Source organism: Ambystoma mexicanum, chromosome 1q, assembly GCF_040938575.1.
Source record: "Ambystoma mexicanum isolate Mex_15411 chromosome 1q, UKY_AmexF1_1, whole genome shotgun sequence".
NCBI lineage: Eukaryota > Metazoa > Chordata > Amphibia > Caudata > Ambystomatidae > Ambystoma > Ambystoma mexicanum.
Genome location: NC_090922.1, coordinates 146231693 through 146257215, shown reverse-complemented (window position 1 = coordinate 146257215; position 25523 = coordinate 146231693). Strand labels below are relative to the sequence as shown.

The 25523-nt window shown below is 45.0% G+C and overlaps 1 protein-coding gene across 1 annotated transcript in view; it reads right to left on the bottom strand.

Annotated features, from left to right (window-relative positions):
* LOC138521051 (hepatocyte nuclear factor 4-beta-like) overlaps positions 1–25523 on the bottom strand; it is a 395333-nt gene that overhangs the window by 92025 nt on the left and 277785 nt on the right. The window contains exon 4 of the mRNA XM_069633573.1: positions 12291–12397. Within this exon, the coding sequence (XP_069489674.1) occupies positions 12291–12397 (107 nt within the window). The remainder of the gene's footprint in view (positions 1–12290; positions 12398–25523) is intronic.

Genomic DNA, 25523 nt, shown 5'->3' with positions numbered 1-25523 from the left:
GAGGGATGACAGGTCAATCTTAGAACAAGGGTCCCCAACGCCTTCCTTAGCCATTAGCCAGTGAATACATCATCTTCCTTCAGCATAGACATGCAATCCTCTATCGTCTTGCCACTCTTCAGAAAGCTTCTTATGAATACCAGGATGAGTAGTCAGCCCTTGCCAGCGGATTCCACAAATGGACTTTAGGGTCATCGCCAATGTACTGGCTGCCCGCCTGCATTTCATGCACTTTATGACATGTGCAATGGCCTTTTCCTCAGATGTGAGCCTGGAGGATGAGGAAGAAGATACAGATTACAAAGAAGAGGGAGAATTCTTCTTCCTCTACGTTTCCTTTGTCCCTTTTGGTAGCCACTTTCTCTTCACTGTGAATCTCCCCCATCAGTTCCTTGAGCTTGTTCGCTGTTTCTGATCTCTTCCCTTCAGCCTTTTTCTGTAGAAAGGGGTCAGAGGAATCAGTGGCAGATAGCACAGCCTCCCTGAATTCATTGTCTCCATGCTTTTCCATTCTGACTGGCCACAATCAGCTCTAACACAGTATTCAGGCTCGCTACAGGACAGTGTGCATAGCATCACAACGACAATGTAGCATACCCTGATTAACCCATCACATGCCACCTGCTGCCACTTTGGACCCCTGACGTCCACTGTGACTCCCTTTAGCTCCTCTGATCTTAGGGCTCCAGGGGACACAGATCCTCGTGTTCCCTTATTGCAGTGCCACAGCTGGCTTAGAGGAGCAGTAGACGTCTGCGTCTTCATGGTTGCAGAGCCCAGCATTGGAGGCAACAGATCTTAATTATGAAAGCAAACAAGCTTGTAGGCTTCCCTGAAAATGACTGGCATATGGGCAGTGTAGAAACGGGAAGATTGTAGGTAAGTAGCGGCCACGCTAATGGTAAACCCAGATGTAAAAACCAGGAGATGTTTTTACCTTCCTATCTACTGGGCCATACATGAAATGAAATGAAATATAAGGAAAAGAAGCCATCTTGTAGTGGTCAGTATCTACTCTCTTATCTGAGTTAGCTAGGAGACAGTCTTGAAATAATGGACACCCGCTATCACCAGTTGTTATTTCTTAAAAAGAATATATGATACTTTATTGTACAAATAATATAGAAATATTGTGATTGATTTCAAAAAGGTTACAATACACACAATCATTGGATCAATTAATTCAGAGTACACATACATCAATTCAAAATGTCCATATATCTCATATACAGTAGACGTTTGGAAACAGCACCAAGACAACAAATATGCCCACATAGTGTTCTTGGAACCTGAGTGTAGTACAGCAAACATACAGATAGCAACACACATATATTGCACTACATGTTTATGTTCCAATGAAGTCTTCTGATGCTGGACCTTGCACGGGGGTCAAAATTGTCCACAACCGTGTAATAGACGTTGCGATGAGTGCAAGACTTATATTTTAACATGTATTCTGAACGAACCATCTTCCAAAATCCTTCTAAATGTGTCTGTAAGGGTAGAGAGTGTCATTCTTAGTCTGTATTTAAGGCTATGGAATAACCAGATTTCCACACCTCAAAACCACAAAATAAATGCAAAAAGGTGCTCTTGGAATTATCACCCATGGTCACACTCAACCATTAGTTTTCAAACCACATCATCGTAGTATGCGTAGTTCTGTTCAATCATCTTTCAACTTGCTACTCAGCGAAGGGAACCCATAAAAGCCAAATGTGATACGTACACATGTAATCATCTGTCTGTTGGTGTGTGCTATCCAAGACACACATACGGTCTTATCTATAACCGCAACATTTTAAAGATTACCAAAATCTATGGAATAGAGAATGGCCACAATCATATGATTTAGTATTGCAAAGACAGTTTCCTTAAAAGCCCACTAGAAAGTTCTCTAAGCAAGGGACTGTTATGCTGGACATGCAGCGGAGGGGCAGGACCTCCCTGTCCTTGTCCTGTACTCCTTTGTCATGTGTGTTATGTGTGGTGTTCTGCACAGGAGTCCATGTGGGACTCCTGGCAGTGCAGCTCTTCCTCTTTTTGGTTGTGGTGAACAGACCCTTGGGATACCCTTATGGCACCAGTGTGTGGGGGTACAACCCTGTACCCCTAGTGTATGTTGTTGGGCACCTCTGTGTGGCCCGCAGAGAAGGGTATGGGCTGGTGGCAGCTCCATGCTGAATTTGACAGGTGCTTTGAGTATCCTCCTTTTTGAGATAACCAGGCCCTGCCATTGGAATCAGTAGATTCCTGATAGGAACAAGATGGCCCCTGTGGCCTCTTGCTTTCTATTGCCTGGTACCTTAAGTCCTGGGAAGCCCTGACTTGGGTGGAAGTTCCATATATGGTATTGTGGGGAAGTCCAGGCCAGACTTGCTGGAGCCTTCCCAATGGCTGCATGTTGTGAGTACACCCTTGTGGTGGGACCTGGGTGAATGGAGTGTGTGACCAATATACATTTCATGGTATGGGTGTCTGGTTTCTGGTGTGTGACACAATAAATGAGACAGCCCTGCCCGAAACGGGTATGAATGCAGTGTGGAGTGCTGAATGGCTGGGTACTTGTCCAAATCCATATTCCTTGTTTTGAGCGTCTGGATGGAGAAGAATGGCCTGAATGCACTGTGAGCCTGATTGCCTGCATCCCTGCTGAATGCCCTTCTGAATGATTGGCTGTCTGAGCCTGGCTCAGCAGTGTGAATAAGAGACGGAACAGTATATCTGGGACCTCACAATTACTAGAAATGTTCAGAACCTAAATTCGAAACTAGATGCTTAACCTCAAAGAAGAACAGCCGAAAGAAGAAGAATTGCTGTTGCTTTCCTTCGACACAATCTGAAAGCTGTCGTGCCTTCAAGGTCTGATCCAAGAGAGGACCTGGCTAAGAGACCTCTTCCCGAGCTACGAGGGAACATCATACACCAACTCATCTTCATCAAGGCACCCTTGTAGTCAGTCCCAAACAGCTGTCGAATGGATACGGGGTCCGCCGAGAAACATTGAAGAAAGCCCCGGGACATTGAGGCCGTCGACGACCATCACCATTGACCTAGGTTCGGAGGACCACAGTAACCTCGTTGCTTAAGACACTTTGAAATCAAGGACTTGTTTGATCATCACCATCGACTGTTTTGTCCCACCGGAGAAAGCCAAGGTCGCCGACGAACCGAGGAAAATCCGCCGGTGGGTTTCACGCCACCTGAAGTCCACAAAGACGCCAACCAAGATCCGAAAGTCAGCCGTGGTTGAGTCCCGATCATCAACGCCGATGAGCTGACGCTTTTGCTGGGCCTACGTTCTTCATCAATCTGCTTTGCGGCAACAAATCTTGTCATCGAGGTGTACCACATGCCTCATCTTCACAGGACGTCCTCAACTGATCATTGACGAGCACCGCAAGGACCGAAGCTGCTGCCTTGATGACATTGTTCACCTTTTCTTCAAGGAATCTCAACGATCTGTGGTTCCTGCTTTAGAGGGAGCCCACTCAAGAGGGATCCATCGACGAACCAGCGAAGAACTCTGTTAAACCAGGTACATTGGGGTATTAGAAAATTTTACAAAGGAAACAAGACTATCTTCAACATATATGGGCTGAGCTTGTTAATACACTTTATTTACAGGTTGCCCAGGTCGGGGGATCCTCATACAGAACTGTGTCTTACGGTAGGGACCCAGTATTCTGCCTATTGTTTAACCCAACTTGTCTTCCTTCCCATGTCTATTCTTGATTCACTTTACTATTTGATTTGTATGCCATTGGAACTGTCAGCAGCTGGTGCATTTTAAAGGAGTCAAGAGTTAACTGTGGTACCACATAGATATTGTACATATATACCATATTAGAAATGCCAGAGTACAAAGTGTGTTATTGATTGTGTGTGTGTATATATTGAACCTTATTTACATAAAGAACTGCGTTATCACTAACATAGGGTGTGGACATTCCTTTGTGGGTGCTTGGGGACTACACTGTACTTAAGAACCAGCCTGCATCACCTCCTGAGAGCATAACCCTTGATTGCTCGTCCTTTGTTACGATATAGAGAATCTTGGCTTGGGTGCTCTGTGCATAATTAAGGTAAAACCAATTTGCATGGACTTTTACCAAAATACTTTTGCTCTATCTTTTGACTCATTGACTCATTGGACATATCACGATGACATTTTTCAAAAGGAAATGTGTGGTACTGACCCCTCCTAACTAGAAATGTTAGCGCACAATCGTTAAAAAGTTATCAAGCATGGAAGAAATGTTTTTTTTATCCAAGAAGGGGTGCCTATTTAGTCCCAAAACCCCTTTATATATTGCCTATGGTGCATTCCAGCACTGAGGATTTTAAGAAAAGAAAAGCCACCAGGATTTATTTATTTTTTTGCTTGACGGGAGTGATTACCAGGCTAATCCCGCAAGAAGGCGAAACATAAAGTACCTCAAAATTTTATTTGGAGTAGAGAAAGTAGTGGTGTCATAGCAGGGCATGACTAGAGCACTGAAGGGCAACATGTAGAATTGGGATTCCCTCAGGATTCCCAAAGATGCATCGCAAGTCATGCTCAAAAAGGTTTATCACATGAATGCGTGGGGTAAAGAGGTTGCTTGGAGATGGTCTGGAGGGATTTACACAATGGGGGCAAGATATGGTGACCTACAAAGTGTCAGATGTGCACATGTGACATAGCAGCGGAGATGGATAAAGTTTTGAGAATTGGCAATACAAGGGGGCACGACTGTGATCATGGTAATGTTTCTGTGGGAAATTTCGATGGGAAAACTTTGCGTGAATGAAGACAGTGGAAACAATGGGGCATGTGGCCCACAGGCTTTTAACCCAGTTGTTGCATTGTGGACAGTGCTAAAGGTCATAGATGGTAGGAACAGGTTGCCATAGTCGTTTTACCTAATTGTTGCCCACGTGCAGTGAGGCCTGTGATTAGTAAGGGGGATATGAGCAACTGCACTAGGCCATGGCTAGTGGGCCAAAGTCCTTTTGCCTAATTATACCAATGAGGCCAGTGACCATGGCCAAAGGCCATTTCTGTTGAGTATGGGTATGGGACTCCATACAGCATAACAAACCACTTAAAATTAAGTGGAATGATGAAAATCTTAACTCCACCCATTGTTCAGCCCATGAGTGCATGCATGAGATCACAGCAGGGAGCAACACAGAGATCACAAAGAATAGCATACTAAAGTGTTTTCAGTACTTAAGCTTAGTTAGACAAAGTCGCCAAATAATAGTTAAGGTTAAACTTATAAACCATTGACTTTTAAAAGATTTCTATTGCTGACTTATTTTTACTGGCTGAATATACCAAATAAATTACCTGGCAGCGGTCCGCATGGGAAAATATAGGGCAAAATCATCCAGTGGTTCAAAAATGATTAGGCATTAAAACAATGATGTTTTTGGATTAAGTCCAATTACTTTCCCATAAGGGGAAAAGTGGCATCCTCTGGACACAAGCATAGCAAAAACTGCTGGACGGATTGACAAGGAATAAGAAACAAGTACAGAAAGCAGTGCAGGTGTGCTATTTGGTAGTTTGGTGAAACCCAACCAGTTGTATTTGAAAGATCTGGTGGAGAATCTTGTATATATCTACCATGGTGCATTGCAGTAATTGTGACTTTTCAGAAATGAAAAGATGTCATTTCATGGTAAATTAACGCGCGAAGCAAGGATGCAGATCACAAACAATTCTTTTCACATGCCAAAACACCAAGTGGTCATGTTGATATGGTATAGCGTAAGAAGCATGTGTAAGATTCATGCGTAAAAATGTTATGCATTTTTTATTCAACATGCCATATATTCATTACTTTTTATGACAGAAAAGGGGAATGGAACAGATTCACTGTTTCTGCCACCACCATCTTCTATGCTACAGAAATGCGACCACATTTACATCAAAATTACATGTGTGAATTCCTTTGGACTCCATTGAAAATGTTGCTTGTCATTTAAAAAGCAATGCTCACCTTTGAAGTGCAGAACCAAGACATATTGCTGATTTCACCTGATTTTCAATCCTTTACTTTCCCTTTTCTAGAGCAAATGATGAAAATTGGATGGAGGGGACATATTCACACCTACGGGCAAACGTTAAATGTCCGCTCTGTGCAATTTACCTGTAGGAGGAAAATGGCCTCCAAAATATCACACCATTTACGTTCCTGCTTTTATTATCGTAGCGTGGGGCCTGGCCATGGCCTCATACCATGGCCAGTATCCCATGGACCCGTAAAAGGGAAAATCGCATGGTACACAGCTTAGAAATATGCTGATAATACTGAGCATGACATCAGTGATGATGCGAAAAGAAAAAAACGAATGTTTTGAAACTCAGTGAACAAAATTAAAGTTAATTAGGAGCTATGCTGGACCAATGCAACAAAACACTTCAAATTCAGTGGAAACAAAAAAAGACAAAGAAGTGACATTAAAGTGATGGTTTAAGCCAACACAATCAATACAATTCTGCATATGCTGGTCTTTACGTCACCTTAACTCTGACCCCCTCACCCTCCACTTTTCTCTGCCTCTGAGCGCACTGATGACATCACTGATTATATCACGGATTTCACAGATGAAATCATTGATGGCATCCCTGGAAACAAGAGCACACTGATGATATCACAGATGACATCACAACCTACATCGTGAGAATGTACCTGTCCGAGTTAAACATTATTTTGGTCTATTTTGGGACATATAACAAACATATAGACATATGTGTAGTGCACGTTCACAGAAATGTAATATATCTGTGGCTCCATTATGGGGGTAAAGTGATGACAGGGTCTGGCTTAACAGAGGCATATCCAGGATTCTCCAAGTGGGGCCTGAAGCTAATATAGTTGGACCCACCACAGTGACATTAACATCTGTAAATGCCCACACAGTGCTGCGGAGTGGGCATTTTCAGATTTTGGTTGGCCCTGGCCCGCTCAGGCCCTACCCTGTCTACGCCTCTGCCTGGCTATTGGCCAGGCTGTAGGACAGATGCAGTCGCTACTTTGCATGGGTTGGCAGGGCCTGAGCTATGGCCAAAGGCAATGCCACGGTCAGGCTATGGCCAGTGACCCATGTACCTTTTATAGAGTTAAAGTGACCGGGTTCACTCCAGTGGCACAGGCACCAGAAGCATGGCCGAATGCCATGCTCAGGGTAATGTGGCCAAGTCCACTGGCACACAGACCCGCTTTGGGGATTGAGTAGCCACTGGGCATGGAGTCAGACCAATCCCAGTGGCTACTTTGGGTGGTTTTGCCAAACACCATGAACCTGGCAATGTGGGCACAGGCCAGGGCTGTCATTGGTGTGCTTAGTTTCCAGTGATGTCATTGATGATGTAATAAATGAAGTCGTTTTGATGTCATCCCTGTCCTAAAGGGCTGCGCAAAGGGGCGTCAGAGGTAAGTTGGCCTATCTTCCAACATTTGATGGATTTCAAGGCTTTTGCTCTGTTCACCACCACATTAACGTCACTTCAATTGAAGATTGTACACCGGGCAGCTAGCAAGAGAGATAGATAGACAGATAGACATCCTTAAAACCTAGCTCAGCCATAACGTGTAGCGAGTGCAACTCCAAATTGAAGCAAAAGGGAGACCATGAGGCAGTTAAACAAAAAGAGGCTCTGTGGCATTAATCAATTAAACACATTTTTACAAGTTCATTCCATTCTGGTTATAACAGGAGCCACGCTTTAACAAGTACGCATTTTGCATGGCAGCCATCTTGTTTCTTCTCATGCTGATTGCAAAGAAAGACACAGCTGCCTCGCCTTTAAATTAATGAATCAATTATGTGTTTAAAACAACCGCATGTGCATGCTTAACAAAAATATGCAAGTTACATAGCCTTGGCAAACAATGATAACACACAAATGTGGACTCACAGAGCTGCTTAACGATCAGTAATTAAGCCTACAATAGGCAAAGCCATGTCTAAAGTGTAAACGTGCTCTAATTAAGATGTGTAATCATAGTACCTAAGTAAATACGGGTTGTTGATTTTCAAACAAAGCCTTCCATTTGCATTAACACAGTACCACAGAACTATGTAAAGATGTTTAAAACAAATGCCATTCTAGTACATCTAAAAAGCTGCTATACCATACAGATGCCTAAAACATGTACTCTGCTGATGTCTAATTGATTGTGACTATCAAGCCCACACATGTTCATTAACACTACCAACTGGATTAAACATTAGAGGCCTCATTATGACCCAGGCGGAATGGGTTTAACGGCGCCGGTAAAGGTGCCGGCGCCGTTAAATCCATTCTGCCCTATTACGAGGTTTCCTTGCGGGACCTGCTCTGGACATCTAGTCAGACCAGACGTCCTTTGTGGGTCCCGCGAGGAGACCAGGGAGCTAACACCAGGCCTGTTATTAACGGGCCTGTTCTTAGCTCCCTCCCCATTCCCATTGAGCCCTATGGGGGCTGAAATGGGAATGGGGATGATCTGGGTCCGGGTTCCCTGAATGGGGAAATACCGGACCCTCCAAAGTCGGAATGGCCCAGTATTGTCCCATTCAGGGAACACAGACCCGGACCCCAGTTTGGAGGTAGCCATGCCTTTACTAAGGGCATGGCTGCCTCCAAACTCGTAATGAGGCCCTATGCCTGGAAAATGCATTGATATCTACATGCAAAAACTATCAGCAGGTCATACTAAATATTGTTATAATACTTGGCAGCCTTCAATATCACAATTTATTTATATAGCACTTAATGTGTTTCAAAGCGCTTTATCCATATAAAAGCCTGGAAATAATGTTCTTATTACAGGTTAGTAGTGACATCACAACTGATCTGCAATAAGAAAATGGCAACACAACTATTGTGTGATCAATTATTACACATCCTTGTGACATCACAATGGCTGCTTCTCGAGCCAGTAGAGAGCAGCATTTCGGCTGTCGCTGCAGCAATTAAAGTTGTGACAAGCTTTTTAAATGCCTTGCTTGTAAAATAGTTTCCCATGACCCTTTACGGCCAGTAGTTGACAAGGAACTGTTTATGGTAGAAAGTTTAATTTGTGCACTGCTGGAGTTAAGCACAAGTGAGCAAGAATCTGCACGTTTTTGCTTATTTTAAAGCACAAAATGAAAACGTTTTTTTGATGTATTTTATTAAACTGCTTAAACTTTTTTTCTGCATTAGGAGCAGCATATAAGGCTTTTTTGGTTTCAAACAGATTCTACATTGATTAAGCGGGTCTGCAAATGGAAGGTCGCTAACATTCGATTAAGGGAGCGCCGGCTATGACAGGGAATGATAGTGTGTGGCCATGTATTATAGGGAATACAATCACCCTACCGTATATAAAAAGGATATTGCATGTCAATGCAGCGTTCTGTGACCTTACAAAGGAACTCAGACTCTATTTGGCCAAATCTCCTCGGTTGCCTGCAATATCCTTGTAACGCATGGTACGGGGTACTTTATTCCATATATCAAATCATTGAGTTAATATAGTACAAAATGCTGTGCCTCCATCACATATAGGACTCCATTATGAGTTTGATGATAATTCTGTGGTAAATACCCTGACTTACTGCCAAACTCAATTACTGTCACTAGCACCTGGTCTCGTGGTGTTACCACAGGATTACAAGTGGTGGTAAATCCCCATCATTTTTGGAGGTCAGAGGACTTGATGGTGATATTTGGCAGATTTACCGCCGGTGTATATCCTGCACGGTAAATCCACCATTTTTTTAAGGTAAACTGGTGGATGTACCACCAGCTTGTTGCTGGAGGGAATTACTCCACTTTAGCTACGAATTCATAACTCGGGGGCATGGGAAAAATAGCTGTAATTCCATTCCTGCAAGAAAAAAAGGTTTGCAATGCAATCACAACCCGTTTCTTTCCTACACCTTCGTACCTGTAATGAGACCCATCATTCTTTATATATTCAAACAGAATAATGCACTAGTCTACCAGAAAACAATATATTTCTTCATTATGGTTTAAACTGGAAGGACTCTTGCCAGTAGAGTAACTTTGCTGAAAAAGTTGGGGGGGGGATGCCATCTGAAGAAAAGGTGCCACAGACAAATGAATGGGGACAAAATGGTGTGCCATGAGTTGGGGGGGACAAACACCCCAGCCCCCCCGTAGAATTACGCCCATGACTCTTGCTATGGAGTCCAATAATCCAACAGGACTCTGTGTAACCAAACTTACGTTCTAAATTGCCACCTCTAATATGGGGCATAATCTTTTCATTGGCATAGTAACCGAGGCCTGAAAGAGATCCCTCACTACACCCGTCAAAATGCCTTGGAACAGAATAAGCCACATCCTTGTGTTTTATTGCCATGGTAAGATTTTGGTCTTCATTGGTCTAACATTAGAACCCACATATTGTCAATTGCATAGACAAGACATTATATAGATCACAAATGTGAAATTGCAAGACATATGTTGGTAGATTGTACAGTTTGTTCAACATATTGTGCCCAAACATATCTTAATGTGTTGGACATAATTCCATGTCTTGCTCTTTCATTATCTAAAGAGACCTGTCAAAGCACCATGTGCTCCTCCGAGGTTATCTTGCGTCACATGGTAACTACCGCATACTTTATCTTGCTAGTTAGTGAGTCTCCTAAAAGTGATAGTAGGGTTCTCAGAACTTCCAAGATCCGGTTCTTGATATTGCAAATGCCAATTCTTCTGAAAAATCTTTCATGTTTCAAAGCTGGTTTATTTGTAGAGCTTCATATTAAGCTCAGATGATGAAGCTGATGGAGCTGTTGGATGAATGTGGAAACTTGCAAATTAATGCTCTCATTGCACCTAAGTAAAGTATCCTATTGTTGCAATTTTGAATTTCCACATTTTGTATGACCTTGTGTAAAAGCATGACATGGCCCCAAGAAAAGGTAACACAAACATGTCATGATAGGAAACCAACACTTGAACCCCATGCTTATTGTCATCCTATGGACACAATTACCTATCTTTAGGGACTGCCCATGCACAAAGTTCTCCTTATAACTAAGAAACGGCTTCCCCTCTCAACCCGTCCTTTTCTTAAACTCAGCAAGACTCCCGGATTTGAGGTGAGAAAACATAATTTCTCAAAACGAGAAGGATGCTTCTCAGACCCCAATGGAGTGCCACTTTATTACCATGTACACATTCTGAAGATGTCCAAATCAGTATCTGGTGTTCATTGTTACAAACACTTTATATTAGGACAGGTGTTGTGAGAAATGAAATGTGTATCAAGTACAAAACCTTTATCTCAGATATATTTGTCGAACATAAAGATCTGTGGTGAGTTTTGTGTTCCCAACATTCTTTTTGATTTTTGGCAAAGTGGCCAGGAACTGTCATTAGTACTATTTCTCCCCTTTCTAAGAGTGGTATTTTGAAAGAGTACAATAGAAAATATGTGCATTTCCTAGTTAGATGACTGTACTGTTCTTATCATAAATGCAATATATCCTGGGAGGCATCATTCGAATTGAACCTCGAAAAATTTCAGAAAAGGCCTGTTTACAATGTAACTATATTTCAAATAATGTATTTTTTAATAGCTTCTTTTGCGAGAATACCCACTATTTTGGCTCTCAAAATGTCCTTCCTCCCTGGACAGGGTCACACTCATATTAAAACCAATGATCTATTTCTTCTATGGGCACAAAGAGAATGTTTCCATTTGCGTATATGCCAGTGAATGATTAGTAGTGCCTTAGGTCCCTTTTCAAGGCGTATCATAAACCAAGCTAGCTCCCCTATTGCCCCCCCATCCCCTTCCTCCCTTGCCCTGTAAGAGCAATGCTCCCTCAGTGTTATGGCAACATTTATGCGGGGCACGCACAATGACGATGTATGTTTGCAAATACCAGGCTGATCCACACCTTGGAGCATGCCTCTGTCACTGCTACACTCATGTTACTCTTAACTATAAAAACCTCAGCACCTCTTGCCCCACCTTAAAGACATCTGTGTTTTTCTCAGTGTACTTTCCTTTACTCAAATTCAAGTTTCCAATAGGGAGAAGGAGAGCTCAGTGAGGCTCTCCGACTAAACCACCGACAAAGAGAGAGGAAGAGATAAGAGGAGTGAGAGAGACACACACACAGAGTGTGCACGAGAGAGTGACAGAGGACGCGTGAACGAGAGAGAGAGCAAGAGAGAGATCAGCATATGCTACACTGGCTACAGACAGTGCAATTAAATCCCCTAAATTGAAGATCCACTGTGCCATGTGTACAGAAGGTACATTGGATATTGGAGTGCAGTTCCTTACCTGATGAGCCATTGCCTCAGCCTGGGTTAGTACACTGATAGAGAGGGAGCCATTGTCTTCGTAGCTATTCCTGCGGATACTGATCCGGTCTCGCTCGTTTTGCACAGCTATGGAGAAGAAGAGAACATTTATGTATTTTGTTCATCCAACTTGTTTTGTAGGTAGCCTTCATCATTTTTTTATTAAGAGGGGTTTCACAAGCTTCTGTGCACAACACCTTTGTAATCCTGGATGATCCACATGGATACATTGGCCCTGCATTGAAAATGATTTTCTTCCCAATGTGGAGTTACCTCTGAATAATCTGTGGATTTGGGGCAGAGATATCCAATGCAAATGTGTTCCCGTTGTGGAGGTAACCTCTGCTGGAAACTCTGTGACATAGAGACAGTTGCACAGAAGCAGGTGCATTTGATGTGGCCATTTTAACTCGTCCTGTTTTGAGATCCAAAATGTGACACCAGAAATTGTGTTGGGGAGATGCATGAAGGAACACAGAGATCTGGATTGGTCAATCAGAAAAGTAGATAGCCAGTGATCACGGAGGAGGGGGAGACCGAGTGTTAGTAGAGAGGGACAGGGGGACGGCACAGGGTCGAGCTGCAGGCAAGGTTAGAGAAAGAGACAGGGGAAAGTGAGGAGAAATGCAAAAATGGGGAGTTAATAGAAGGATCAAAGATAGGGAGCTGCCGGGTATTATATGATATGGCATTTGTAATGCGCCTATACACAAGTGTTTCAAGGCGCGACGACGCAGGGAGGGGGGGAACAAGGGGAGACAGACAACGATCCTACTAGGCCAGGTGTCATTCAGATCGCGCAAGTGCATGGGTAGTGGGGACAGGAAAAGTGCGAGGGGGAAAGGGAGAGGGGAAAGTGCAGTACAGGGTTAGTAACGAACAAGATAAATAATAAGGGCCAGCTGGTGGCAAGTGCAAGATAAGTGCAGACAAGTGCTGGGAAGGGGGGCTGTAGGGATACAGAGACAGTCCCGCAGTGCAGGGGTTGCCAGGAAGGCAGTGCAGGGGAGAGTGGCTGGGCCAAGGACCGAGAATGGGGAGTGGCCCAGTTGCTGATTCAGTGCAGTTTCAGTGATTTAGCAGGGGAGAGGGGGAGAGATAGCAGAAGCAAAGAGGAAGGTATTGAGGTGCTTCCGGAACCGGAGATGGTTCTCCTCAAGTTTCAGGGAGGCAGGAAGGCTGTTCCAGAGGGAGGCCCCTGCTGCGGAGAGAGATCTCCCCCCAACTCGTTGCTTGGAGAAGCGGCTGACCCTGAGGGAGTTGGAGGCGGATGAGCGAAGTGCTCGAGAAGGAAGATATTTAGGAAGGGAGAGTTGAAGGTATTTTGGCCCCAGGCCCCAGAAGGCCTTGTGGACAATGCAGAGTGTTTTGAACTTAATCCTTGCAGCCACAGGTAGCCAGTGTAGCGATTTCAGTCCTGGAGAGATACGGTCCCTGGGCTTGAGGCCAAGGACAAATCTCGCAGTCCTGTTCTGGATGAGTTGCAGAGGGCGGAGAGTAGAGGCAGGAAGATTTAGATAGAGGCTGTTACAGTAGTCCAGCTTCGAGAGAACCAGGGCTCTGAAGACAGTGAGCTTCTGGGGGAAGGAGAGGAAAGGAAGGATACCTCTGAGGAGGTGCAGCTGGTAGTGTGACTTCTTAGAAACGTCAGAAATGTGAGGAGAGAAGGAGAGTGTGGAGTCGAAGATGACCCCGAGGTTTTTTGCCTTGCAGGTAGGAGCAGGAAGAGGGCCAAGAGAGGCTGGCCAGAGAGCTGCAGGGAAGGAAGGAGTGGGTGTGCCGATGAGTAGAATCTTGGTCTTACTGGCATTAAGGCAGAGATCGTTGGCGGCACACCATTTCTGGATAGCAGAACGACAGTCAGAGATGAGGGAAGGAGAAGAGGAGGCCGAGGGTAGCCTGAAAATGAGCTGGGTATCATCCGCATAGCACTGAAAGTTGGGGCAGAGAGCAGCGATGCAGTGGGCGAGAAGTGCCAGATACTGGTTGAACAGCCAGGGAGAGAGGTTATAACCCTGGGGGACACCACAGGTAGAGAAAAAGATGTCAGACACTGGGAGGGTCGATTTGAGAGGAAAGAGGTCAGCCAAGCCAGAGCCTGACCAGTGATACCCAGGTTATCACAGAGACGGTTGAGCAGGATGGTATGGTTGACAGTATCAAAGGCAGAAGAGAGATCAAGCAAAATGTGAACACATGGAATGTTAGAGTCAAGGTTCGAGAGCAGGTCCTCACGGATGTTCAGGAGAGCAGTTTCCATGCTTCTGGCAGCTCTGAAGCCAGACTGATGGTCATGAAGGCTGCCAACAGATTCGGCGTGGAGATTAAGCTGGGAGATGGCAAGTTTCTCCAGGAGCTTGCCCAGGAAAGGAGTGATAGATATAGGGCGATAGTTAGCTGGGCAGGACCGGTCGGAAGAGGGTTTCTTAAGAAGGGGGTGCACAAGAGAGTGCTTGAGAGGGGATGGGAAGACTCCAGAGGCGAAGGAGTGATTGCAGAATTCAGCAAGGGCAGGAGCCAAGGAGTCGATGTGGTCCTTAATAGTTTTGGAGGAGCAGGGGTGGACCTGTGTTGACGAGAATTTCATAGATCGGACTTGTCTCGAAACCTCATCAGCAGAAAAAAGGGGAAAGGCAGAGAAGGAGAGAGGAGGGGTGGCTGCAGAAGGGCCAGAGGACGGGCAGGGAATAGAGGGGGGAGGTGATGGGAGAAGAGTGAGGACAGGATGACCTGAGTTTTTGAAATGAAGTGAGAGGCCAATGCCGTACAGAGGGCCTGGGAGGGGAAAGGAGAGGTAGAGACTGCAGCAGGGTTGGCCAGCTCCTTGCAGATTTTAAAGAGTTCAGCCGAATTGTTAGATGCCGCAGTGATGTGGGCTTGGATAAGGGCTCTCTTCTTGGTGAGAACGGAGAGCCGGTATTGCCTTTGGAGCAGGCGACAAGCCAGTTTGTCAGAGGATGAACATGAAGCACGCCATATCCTCTCTGACACCCTGCACATGCGTTTAAGGGTGACGAGATCCGAGTCATACCAGGAGTTACATTTGGCTTTGGGCTTCAGGCGGATTCTCATGACAGGGGCAAGAACATCGAGAGTATCAGATATAGCAGAGTAGAGATTGGAGAGGGCTGTGTCAGGGTGGGAGTAAGCTGAGGGGGGAAGAGGGGGCGAGAAGGTGGCAGCGAAAGCCTCAACTGACACACGCTTCATGGGTCAGATGACCGAGAAGGAAGATGGCAGTGATGAGGGTGGCTTTGCCTGTGGGGTAGGGAGGGTAAGGTGGGAGGAGAGGAGACAGTGATCACTCCAGGAGAGAGGAGTGGAGAGAGGGACAGAGAGGGGAAGGTCAGAAGAGATCAGGGCATCTAGAGTGTGCCAAGCAGAATGGGTCGGCCCAGACGGGAGAATAGAGAGTGAGAGAGAATTGCAGAGGTCGCAGAAGAGTCCAAAGGGGGGACAGGAGGCATCCAGGTGGATGTGGAAGTCTCCAAGAAAGAGGAGTTGAGTGGTTGAGGACAAGAGTGAGGAGGAGAGGTCAGCCCACTCGGAGAGGAAGGAGGAAATTTGACCAGGTGGCCGATAGATAGTAGCTACGGTAAGGGAGTGGCTAGGAGAGAGAGAGAGTCGGCAGACAAGACATTCAAAAGAGGAGTAGGTCTGAGTGGGAATAGCAGTGGCAGGAATCCACTCAAGGAAGATAAGGGCCACACCCCCCCAGCACGGTTGGCCCTGGGCACGGAGAGGATCTTGTAGAGATCCTCTCCATGTAGAGGTGTGTGTAATTAACCCCATTGTAATAATATATTCAGGGACCTGTAGAAGTTTATTTCTGGTATTTGTTGAATGGGGGCGAGTAATAGGTGCCCATATAATAGCAGTCCTGCCAATGAAACAACAGAGAGTGCGCGTTTCAGAACTCACTGTCAGAACACTCAGTAAATAAACTGTTGAGTTTGACCAAGTCACCAAGAGATGCATCACAGTTACATGTACAGGTGGACAATCATCGTTTAACAGTGATTTCTGCAATCAGAACGCACATGCCACAGACATGTCAGATCCTCTGAACTGTTGCTGGTGCTCAAGAGAGTCGAGAAGATACTTAATAACAGACTGAAATGACTATTGACCTAACACTGTGTTCAATACATTTGATGAAGCACTTTTCTACCTCTGACTATGATCAGTAGTTTGTTCGAATAATAGGGGCAATCTTCAAATGTGCGCTTCCTGCATTCTATGTGAACAGTCTACACTTTTGTATACCTCATGTTGTGTTACAAAACTAACTACTTTTGATTAAGCTTAATGTTCATAAATGATTGGTTTACACGTTTCATCTTAATGCTACAACGTGATATATCTTGAGAATGTGTGTCTGCTTAACACTGTTGTGTGATGGATTCCTTTTTTATTGGATGGCAGCATGCATATATGTTTGTGTAATAAAAAAAGAGGTTTGAAGGAGTTCTTCTGGAATTCCTTTTCTTTATGTAGAAAAAAGAGATGGGAAGTGTGAACTCGGAAAGAGAGAGAGCCACAGAGAGAGGGAGTGAGTTTAGAGGGGCAGAGCAATGGGGGGATCATGCAGAGGGAACAGGGGTTGAGAGGAGGCTGAGCAGGGAGTCGAGCAGCAGGCAAAGAGAGACAAATAGACAGGAGACGAGTGAGAGGAATGTCAAAGATAGGGATGGGAGGTAGATGGGGGAGTGATCAAAGGTGAGGAAAAGGTAGGCAGAGACAACGTCGTGACGTTTGAGTGTGGCAGCAAGTGGGGCGGCTGAGAGAGTATGGTCGGGGAGGGATCTCTGTGGTGATCTGAGCAAAAGGTGGGCTGGTGGATATCTTCACTCCATCCGGCATTTTACAGAGAGATCATGTTGTAATGGCTTTCAAACAGAGCCAGTTTGACAACGTTAAGGTTCATTTACTACAATGGCTACATTGAAATAACCACTAACCCTTAAGGGTGCTGGCTAGGAGGGACAGTGGAGGAGAATGACCCCAGGTGTTAGGGTTTCATTGAATTTCATTGGATTTATAAATGTACAGAGATGCTCCTAAAGGGATTTCATTATTTAAGCAATAAACCCCTCCAGGCGGGGGCATTATATGGTTATGTAATTCACTGGGGCAGAGTCACAAGCCAGAGCATATTGAGTGACTTATTGTTAGCCTGGGACATTCCCAGACCTACTAATGGCACCTCCTGGAAGGGTGTATTGCTATTATCATCCCAGAAAGTGTTTTTTTTAAAGTTGCGAAACAGCACGGTTTCTGTTTCTCAAAACTACAAAACCTGATGGCTGTCATGGACAAGGGAGACAAGGTAGTCCAGGTAGTCCCTTCTCTCTTTCCATGGTGGCCATTGCCTGTGGCAGGAAAGCACAGAGAACACTCAGTGTTTATGTTGCTTGGCAAGGGATGAGGAAGCTGCAGGTAATAGGAGGTCTGGGGGTCAGGGAAATGGAAATTGGGGGTGGGGGTTGCAGTTACCTGACAGGGAGGATGGCAGCCTGCTACTTTTGCGAAGGCTCAGAACACAGGCTTTACAATGAGGTAAAGCCCCCACTGCAAGCTTCCTGTTTGGCTTAGAGGCACTGTGACCCATCCACCAAATCTGGCTGCTAAGCTACCAGTCGAGCATTGGGTAAATGTAAAGTGGTCTCATACAGTGCTCTTCTGTTATGTTTGTTGGCCTTGCATTGCTGCAATAAACGAAGGAGAAGGTTTAGTGGTGAGCTAACCTAGGAGCTAAATGCAGAACCTGTGGTGTTGATCAGTGCGGGTGGGGGTACCCAAGATCTGAGTACAGTTTTGCTTCTATGGGATTGATGGGGACACTTGGGGAGAGCCCGAGATCTGGTAGATTACAGCACGTTGTGTCTAGTTAGATAGGGCTAGAGTTAAGTCAGAGCATGGTGAATGTTCATATTATAACGACTAGGTCTGTGGTGGGTGGGGTCTTTGCGTGCGGGGAGTAGGTGTTATGAGATTTTAACATTGAGCTAGTTAGGTTAATTGGAGCTAGAGGGTAGTAAAGAAACGAGGGGTATGATTGGTGAGGGAAGAAGCGTTGGGTGGAATCCTGGAAAGAATTTTAGACAGATATTGAAACAGGCACAGACAATTTTGAAACCACAGAAAATCATAACATGGCATAGCAAAGCATGAAGAAGGCATGAACGCCATGTCTACACATCAGAAGTCGACGCAACACGCAATGCATGAACACAGGTTACAAAGTTAGACAACCTTGTGTCCTCCCCACAATCCTATCCCTGACCTCATTGCCAATTGACAAGCTCTCGCCCTCTCTTTTTCTATCATTCCCTCTTTCTCTGTCGTCGCCTTTTTTTCATAGAGACGGCTGGCCCCTTTGTTTTCTAGGTATAGTGGAAGGATGGCACCAGCAGCATGTTTCCAGTGGTAGACAGTAGGTTACATTTGTTAAAATATTTGCTAAGTAAACTAGTCACAGTTTTGGACTACTCTCCCTGATCTTTCTTTGAGAGCCTCAGATTCGATTTCAGTGGGCTACATTTTAACCATTTGGGGGAGATCACTGTATAGGTTTCACTTGCATCGGCGATGGAGGGAAGTAAGTGCGTCAGTCGCTACATCTACATGTCTGTATATTTCCACACACAAAGGTAATCATTTGAGATCGAAGCACTGCAGGTAACGCATGTAGTGAATTCTGAAGGTGCCATAGCTGATTAATTTAATTAATTAATTTTTGCACTTTGAAAGCACTCACACAGCCTGTGGGCATCGAGGCACTGTTACAGGAACTGTTATTTTTGTTGTGTTAGTTGCTTATTTATAACGCACGACCCAGGGATCGAACCTGTGTTGCTTCGTGTAGTCTTGCTTCCAAGACGGGCACATTGCAGCTAAGCTATCCTCCCTGATGTATGAGTTACGTACAAGTCAGGGGTTTGAGACAATGGTGTATTTAGCAAGGTAGGGTGCTTTGGAGAACACGATCACTGCCTTCATTGCATAATGATACTAAAACATGGTGGTGCTGTACGTTCTGCACAGAAATCATTACTATTACCTCAGATCATTATCTCAGATGAATATCCGGTGAAGGGGGTGTGGCAGCCTCCCAGCCAATCACGAGGCTCAGAATTGGGGATTTTACCACATGGTAAACCCCTGCTCTGAACCTCCTTGGAGCTGAAGGCCACCATCCTCCCTCACCGGCAATCAAGTAACAGCGCTCCCACCCATCCTCTACCCCTTCCCTCCATCCCCAGCCACTTTTCCACATCCCCATCCCCACCCCTGGCCCACTTATCTGGCGCTGGTTTGTCCCTCACTGGCGCCGGGAACAAAAGTGTTCCTGGCGCATCCCTTTCATGGCAATGGCCACCATGGAAAGGGAGAAGGGACTACATGTAGTTCCCTTCTCCCCTATCCTTTGCGGTCATCTTAATTTTAAATTTTCCTTAAATTGAGAAATGGCAAACACGCTGTTTCACAACTTGAGAAAAACACTATCAGTACCCTGGTACAACGTGCTAGGGTACTTCGAGCAAAATAACCCTTGCAGGGGCGCAATGACCTGAGGCTAATGTTGAACTCATTCCCCCCCCCCTCCCTCTGAGGTTACATTGCTTAATTAATGACCCACCACCAATTTATGGGCCGAGGCGAAGTTAGGGCCATAAATTGGGGAAAGAGTCATTATCACAAGTGATAATTACCCTTCCCAGAGTCTCTAGCATATAGTGGTAAAAGCAAGACTTGTTTTGGAGTTTACATGGTGAAGTACAAACTGTACTTTAATCGTGAGTAAAGTAGAAAAAAGTAATCTGTTTTTATAGTGTAGTATTTAAATAAGGTTGTCTTCATTAATTAAGAATTTATATTGCAAACTTCATTATAGTGCAGCAGGTTTAACATGAGGATACATTAGGTTTCACGCAAAAGTAAATGTAAATGATTTCTCTATAAGAAGTGAAACCATGTTCCATATTTTAACTTTCTCTTTGTTGTTTTTAATAGGTTGTTGCAGTCCAAAAAAAGAAGTTCCTCCGAGAGAGAGGAAGCGTTTGGTGAAAAATATCTTGCCTGGAAATTGCGTTGGTTTTTCCCTGCTTGGTTTTGAACACATGTTCAGAATGCAGTCAATATCCATAGTTATTGACTGCACTCTGAACATTCTGATGGGCTGAGATGAGGTCAATAACGATGTCTGTGTGCTAATAAAATATATTTCCCAACAAATGCTTATATGAACAAGGCCCCAACGCTTGCTTGAGGCAATGTTTCAGCTATCAATACAATTACGAAACTTCCTCCCTGAAGTTACACAACCTGAAGTTACACAAACTGGCGGAAAGCTCAGCAAATGTAAGGCCACAATGAAAAAGTAGCTATTCTCTGACTCGTTTGTTTGCCTACTAAGGAACATGCTTCTATTGTCATATCCACAGGACTCGAGGAGTTTCATAACATTGCAAGGAGATATTTAACTCTGTAAATTGTGCTATAAAAGCGGAATACATTCATACATTATACCACAAAAAGAAGGGACATGATACACCGTGCATAGGTACTAAATATGCAGAGTATGGGGGAGTGGGTGTAGAGCAGCTAAGCTCTCCCTATGGGGAGCCCAAACTGTCGCTATTTTACACTGGTGTGCCTCCTCCCTAGGCATACCATTGTGGGTGGGACAATCTACCCCCTCCCTAAACTGTAAAATAACGGGGGGTGCATTATGTACCTTCCTTTTGTGACAGGACGAATCAAGTCAGAAGAAGGAACATTGCCTAAAAGAGACTCATATGGTGTAGTATACTTGGTTGTATGGCCACTGGGTACATACATGTTGAAATGCAGGAAGGGGAGTTAAGCACCAGGAAGCTGAACATAGATTGAAGGGCCAACTACAACACAACACAACACAACCTAAGGCAGTGGCTCAGGATTCTGGAGATGTCCAACAAGCGTATCAGACAAAAAGTGAAATGAAGGGCTTTGAAGCACTTCACCTCTGTATAAGCGCTGTATAAATAAACAATGAATATATAAACTTGCAGAGAAGGACAAATCCTGGCTGGCAGTGCTGCTTGCAGATGTGACAGTCAACCTGTTGAGGCCACGATTCATCTACTAGAAACTGCTCATCAGAAAACGGTGGTGCCCCCTCATAAGATCACAGAGCTCAAGACAGCATTTCCCAGGTATAATTTCCTGATTGATGATGTTGATTGACACAGACAAGTCCAAGAGAAACAGAAACGCCACGTTTTCTCAATCAAAAATCCGATGTTTCTCAGACCAGATCTCACTGTGGAAAACTTTAGTCAAGGGTTTGTACTTAGTTTGCTGAAAGGCAAATCCACAACAAACAATACTTGCTGGATTTCTTTTGAGCAAAATAAGTTGTAAGCTCTAGTAAATGACATATCACTTGGGTTAGTTAGAAAACACTAATCTAAAGCTTTTTTTCCCCAGGAAAGTAACTAGAAAACTCAAATAAATATGTGAAACCTATTTGCCTTAGTTTTCCCACTTCCTTTGACGAAATGAACCGCAGGAAAACATTTACTGCACATTTTTTCAGCAAACTAATGCTTAAACATAACTAAGTTTGTTGAATAAATCAGTTCATTTGATGATTTTTTGCAGCAATTCTGGGGGTTTTGAAAATCCCAAAATGTATTTTTGGTGATGTTGCTTGCTGGGAATATATTGAGTACACACATTTTATTTATTTTTATTTATTTGCATTTGTAAAGTGCACAACAGCCCTTGGGCATCGTGGCACTGTTAAGAAGGCTTACTTAGGTTACATAAGTGCTGATGAGATAGGTATACATGTAGCCTTACCCCTTCTTGGAGGGTGACGGCACAAACAATGCAGAGACTCAAATCTGGTGGCATGAAACAAGAAGGCCAGCTTTATCTTGAAAGATGGCATCAGGTAATGCATGAGTCAGTATAGGTGGTCCAGATAACAGTCAACCCCCTGTTGAGTGCGACAGTTCCAGCTAAGTGTACAGACAAATCCGGTGGCAAAAAACAAGGTCATCCTTCTCTAAAAAAGGTGTTGTCAGGTAAAGCAAGGGTCAGTATGGGTGGCATAGACAACAGCCTGACCCTGTGTTGTGGGCGGCGGCATATCCCGTGCAAAAGTTAAGATCCGGTGGCATAGACATTGAGGCTGGCCCTGTGTTGAGTGTGGTGGCAGCAGGTAATGCATGAGTCAGAACAGGTGGCATATGCAGGCAGCTTAACCCTATGTGGAGGGTGGCGGCGCATACTATGCATAGGAGGTCAAATCCAGTAAACCATTAATGCAGCCAACTGGCTGCCAGGGGGGAGGGGACCATTGAATAACAAGCAAGCAATAATGGGCGATGCGGGAGACATATGCAATATATGCATACAATCAAGGGGTGGGGGGAGATAGACGCAATACATACACACTACCACGGGGGTGGGGGAGAAACACGCATTACAAACACTCGACCAAGGGGGTAGAGGGACACACGCATTAAATACTGGCGACCAAGGGGGTGGGGGGAGAAACACGCATAACATACACTCGACCAAATGGGTGGTGGGAGATACATGCATTACAAACATTCGAACAAGGGGGTAGAGGGACAAACGCATTACATACTGGCGACCAAGGGGGTGGGGGGAGGAGCACGCATAACATACACTCGACCAAGGGGGTATGGGGCACACATGCCCTACATACTGACGACCAAGGTGGTGGGTGGAGAAACACGCATTGCATACACTCGACCAAGGGGGTGGAGGGACACACGCACTACATACTGGTGACCAAGGGAGTGGGGGGAGAAACACGCATTGCATACATTCGACTAAGGGGGTGGGGGGAAAAACACGCATTACAAACACTCGACCAAGGGGGTGGGAGGGGACACGCACTAAATACTGGCGACCAAGGGGGTGGGAGGAGAAACACGCATTACATACACTCGACCAAGGGGTAGGGGGGGGACACGCACTACATACTGACGACGAAGGCGGTGGGGAGAGATACATGCATTACAAACACTCGACCTAGGGTGTGGCGGGGACACACGCACTGCATACTGGCGACTAAGGGGGTGGGGAGATACCCGCATTACAAACACTTGACCAAGTGGGTGGGGGAGACACACACACTACATAATGGCAACCAAGGGGGTGGGGGAGAACATACATTACATTTACAGGGGAGATACACGCATAGCATACACACCATACAGGCGGGCAGGGGAAGTCACACAACAGGCATGTGGTCGAACATGGGAAAGGAGGGGAGCTTACGCTCTACATCATGTAACAGCCCCTTGCTGAAGTGAGAGTCTGACATACAATTGCTATAGAGCAGAACTTGTAGACTATAGATTATAGATTATACACAGTGAGGTAGTAGTGGTTACAATAGGAGTAACCATGGTTACGAGTGACTGGCTGCTCATGTGAGGCAGAGAGAGGACCTGCTGCAGCGTAGCAGAAAAAGGATCCTGGTTGTATGGATCAGACCGGAATCCAGGTAAGAGAGGGAAAGACAGAATCCTTAGTCGAGGCCCTTGGTGTAGGCCCGGCATCGCCTCCCGGCTTTGACGGCACTGCCGATTTGCTGCTACTGGTCGCCAATTAGAGTGCTCCTTGCCCCGAAGTGCCTTTCCAGGCAGAGAGAGAGGGTCAGGCACGATGAGAAACACTGATGGCCATATTGATGTCGTTTCATGGCTACTGCAATTGATGCAGTCTCAGTGTGGAAGTCCATTCTGTACCCCAGTGGAGTGGGGGCAGATCTTTCGAGATGGCTCTGTAGAAGGGAAAGACAGGACCATTAGTCGAGGTCCTTGGTGAAGGTCCAGCGTCGCCTCACGGCTCCGACTGCACCACCAATTTGCCGTTTCAGGCGGCCAATCAGAGTGCTCCTTGCCCCGAAGTGCCTTTCCAGGCAGAATGAGAGAGTCAGGCACGAAGAGAAGTGCTGTCGGCCATATTGATATCGTTTCATGGCTACTGCAATTGATGCAGTCTCAGTGTGAAAGTCCACGCTGTGCCCCAGTGGAGTGGGGGCACATCCTTCCAGATGGCTCTGTAGAAGGGAAAGACAGAACCCTTAGTCGAGGCCCTGAGTGTAGGCCCAGCGTCGCCTCCTGGCTCTGACTGCACCGCCGATTTGCTGCTTCTGGTGGCCAATCAGAGTGCTCCTTCCCCCGAAGTCCCTTTCCAGGCAGAGAGAGAGGGTCAGGCACGACGAGAAATGCTGTCAGCCGTATTGATGTCGTTTCATGGCTACTGCAGTTGATGCAATCTCGGTGTGGAGTGGAGGCACATCCTTCGAGATGGCTCTGTAGAAGGGTAACTAATGAAAATATGGAATGAAAAATTGATAGTGTTCGAAAAGTTGAACCAAAACTTTAGAAACCTTATTTCAAAATAAATAGTAAATAAAAACGTTACAATTTCAAAATAAACAGCCAGAGACATCATAAATGGGAACAATGCTACTACATCTAAGAAACCACTGTTGCGAGGCGTTGATTAAAAAGTGTTCAGAATGGCTAGAGGTACTCAAGGTAGCAGTCAGGTGAACGCTTTTGTTAAAAATATACATGAGTGTTTTCTAGTTTTTTTAAAACACTCAAAGTTACATTTTTGATTTGATTGTACTTATACTGTTAGAGGTCGCAATCCTATCATTTAAGATTCGACTTTTTCTCATTCAAAATGTTCACTATTCTATCTTTACCTTTTATTGCATTTTATTGGGGAAATTAGGCTGTGACTCATTCCCAGACTAAATATATAGTTTAATGCATACCCATAAGCCCAAAAGAAGTGCCTTAAACATTATAACACATCTCGTTGCGGGCATTGCAGTAACGTTCTTCTAAGGGTTGCAACTTTGTTACATTTTAGTAGCAAACACGTTTTTTGACAGGGCGATTGAATGTAGAGATCGTAAATAAGAACCCGATGCATACAAGTGAAGCCATTTTACCCGTTATGAAGGAATGCGTCACATGGCGTACATGGTGCAAATGTAAATATGTGTTTCAAAAAGGAGATGGCACAAGTTCACCACAGCCCAGGGCTATATACCCTTGCACTGACTATATGATGAACTGTGAAATGCTAATACTTCCCTATTAAACACTTCATCTGCAGAGTAAATGCAGGGGAGTTATGCCAACCTTTACTCCCCCATATAGAC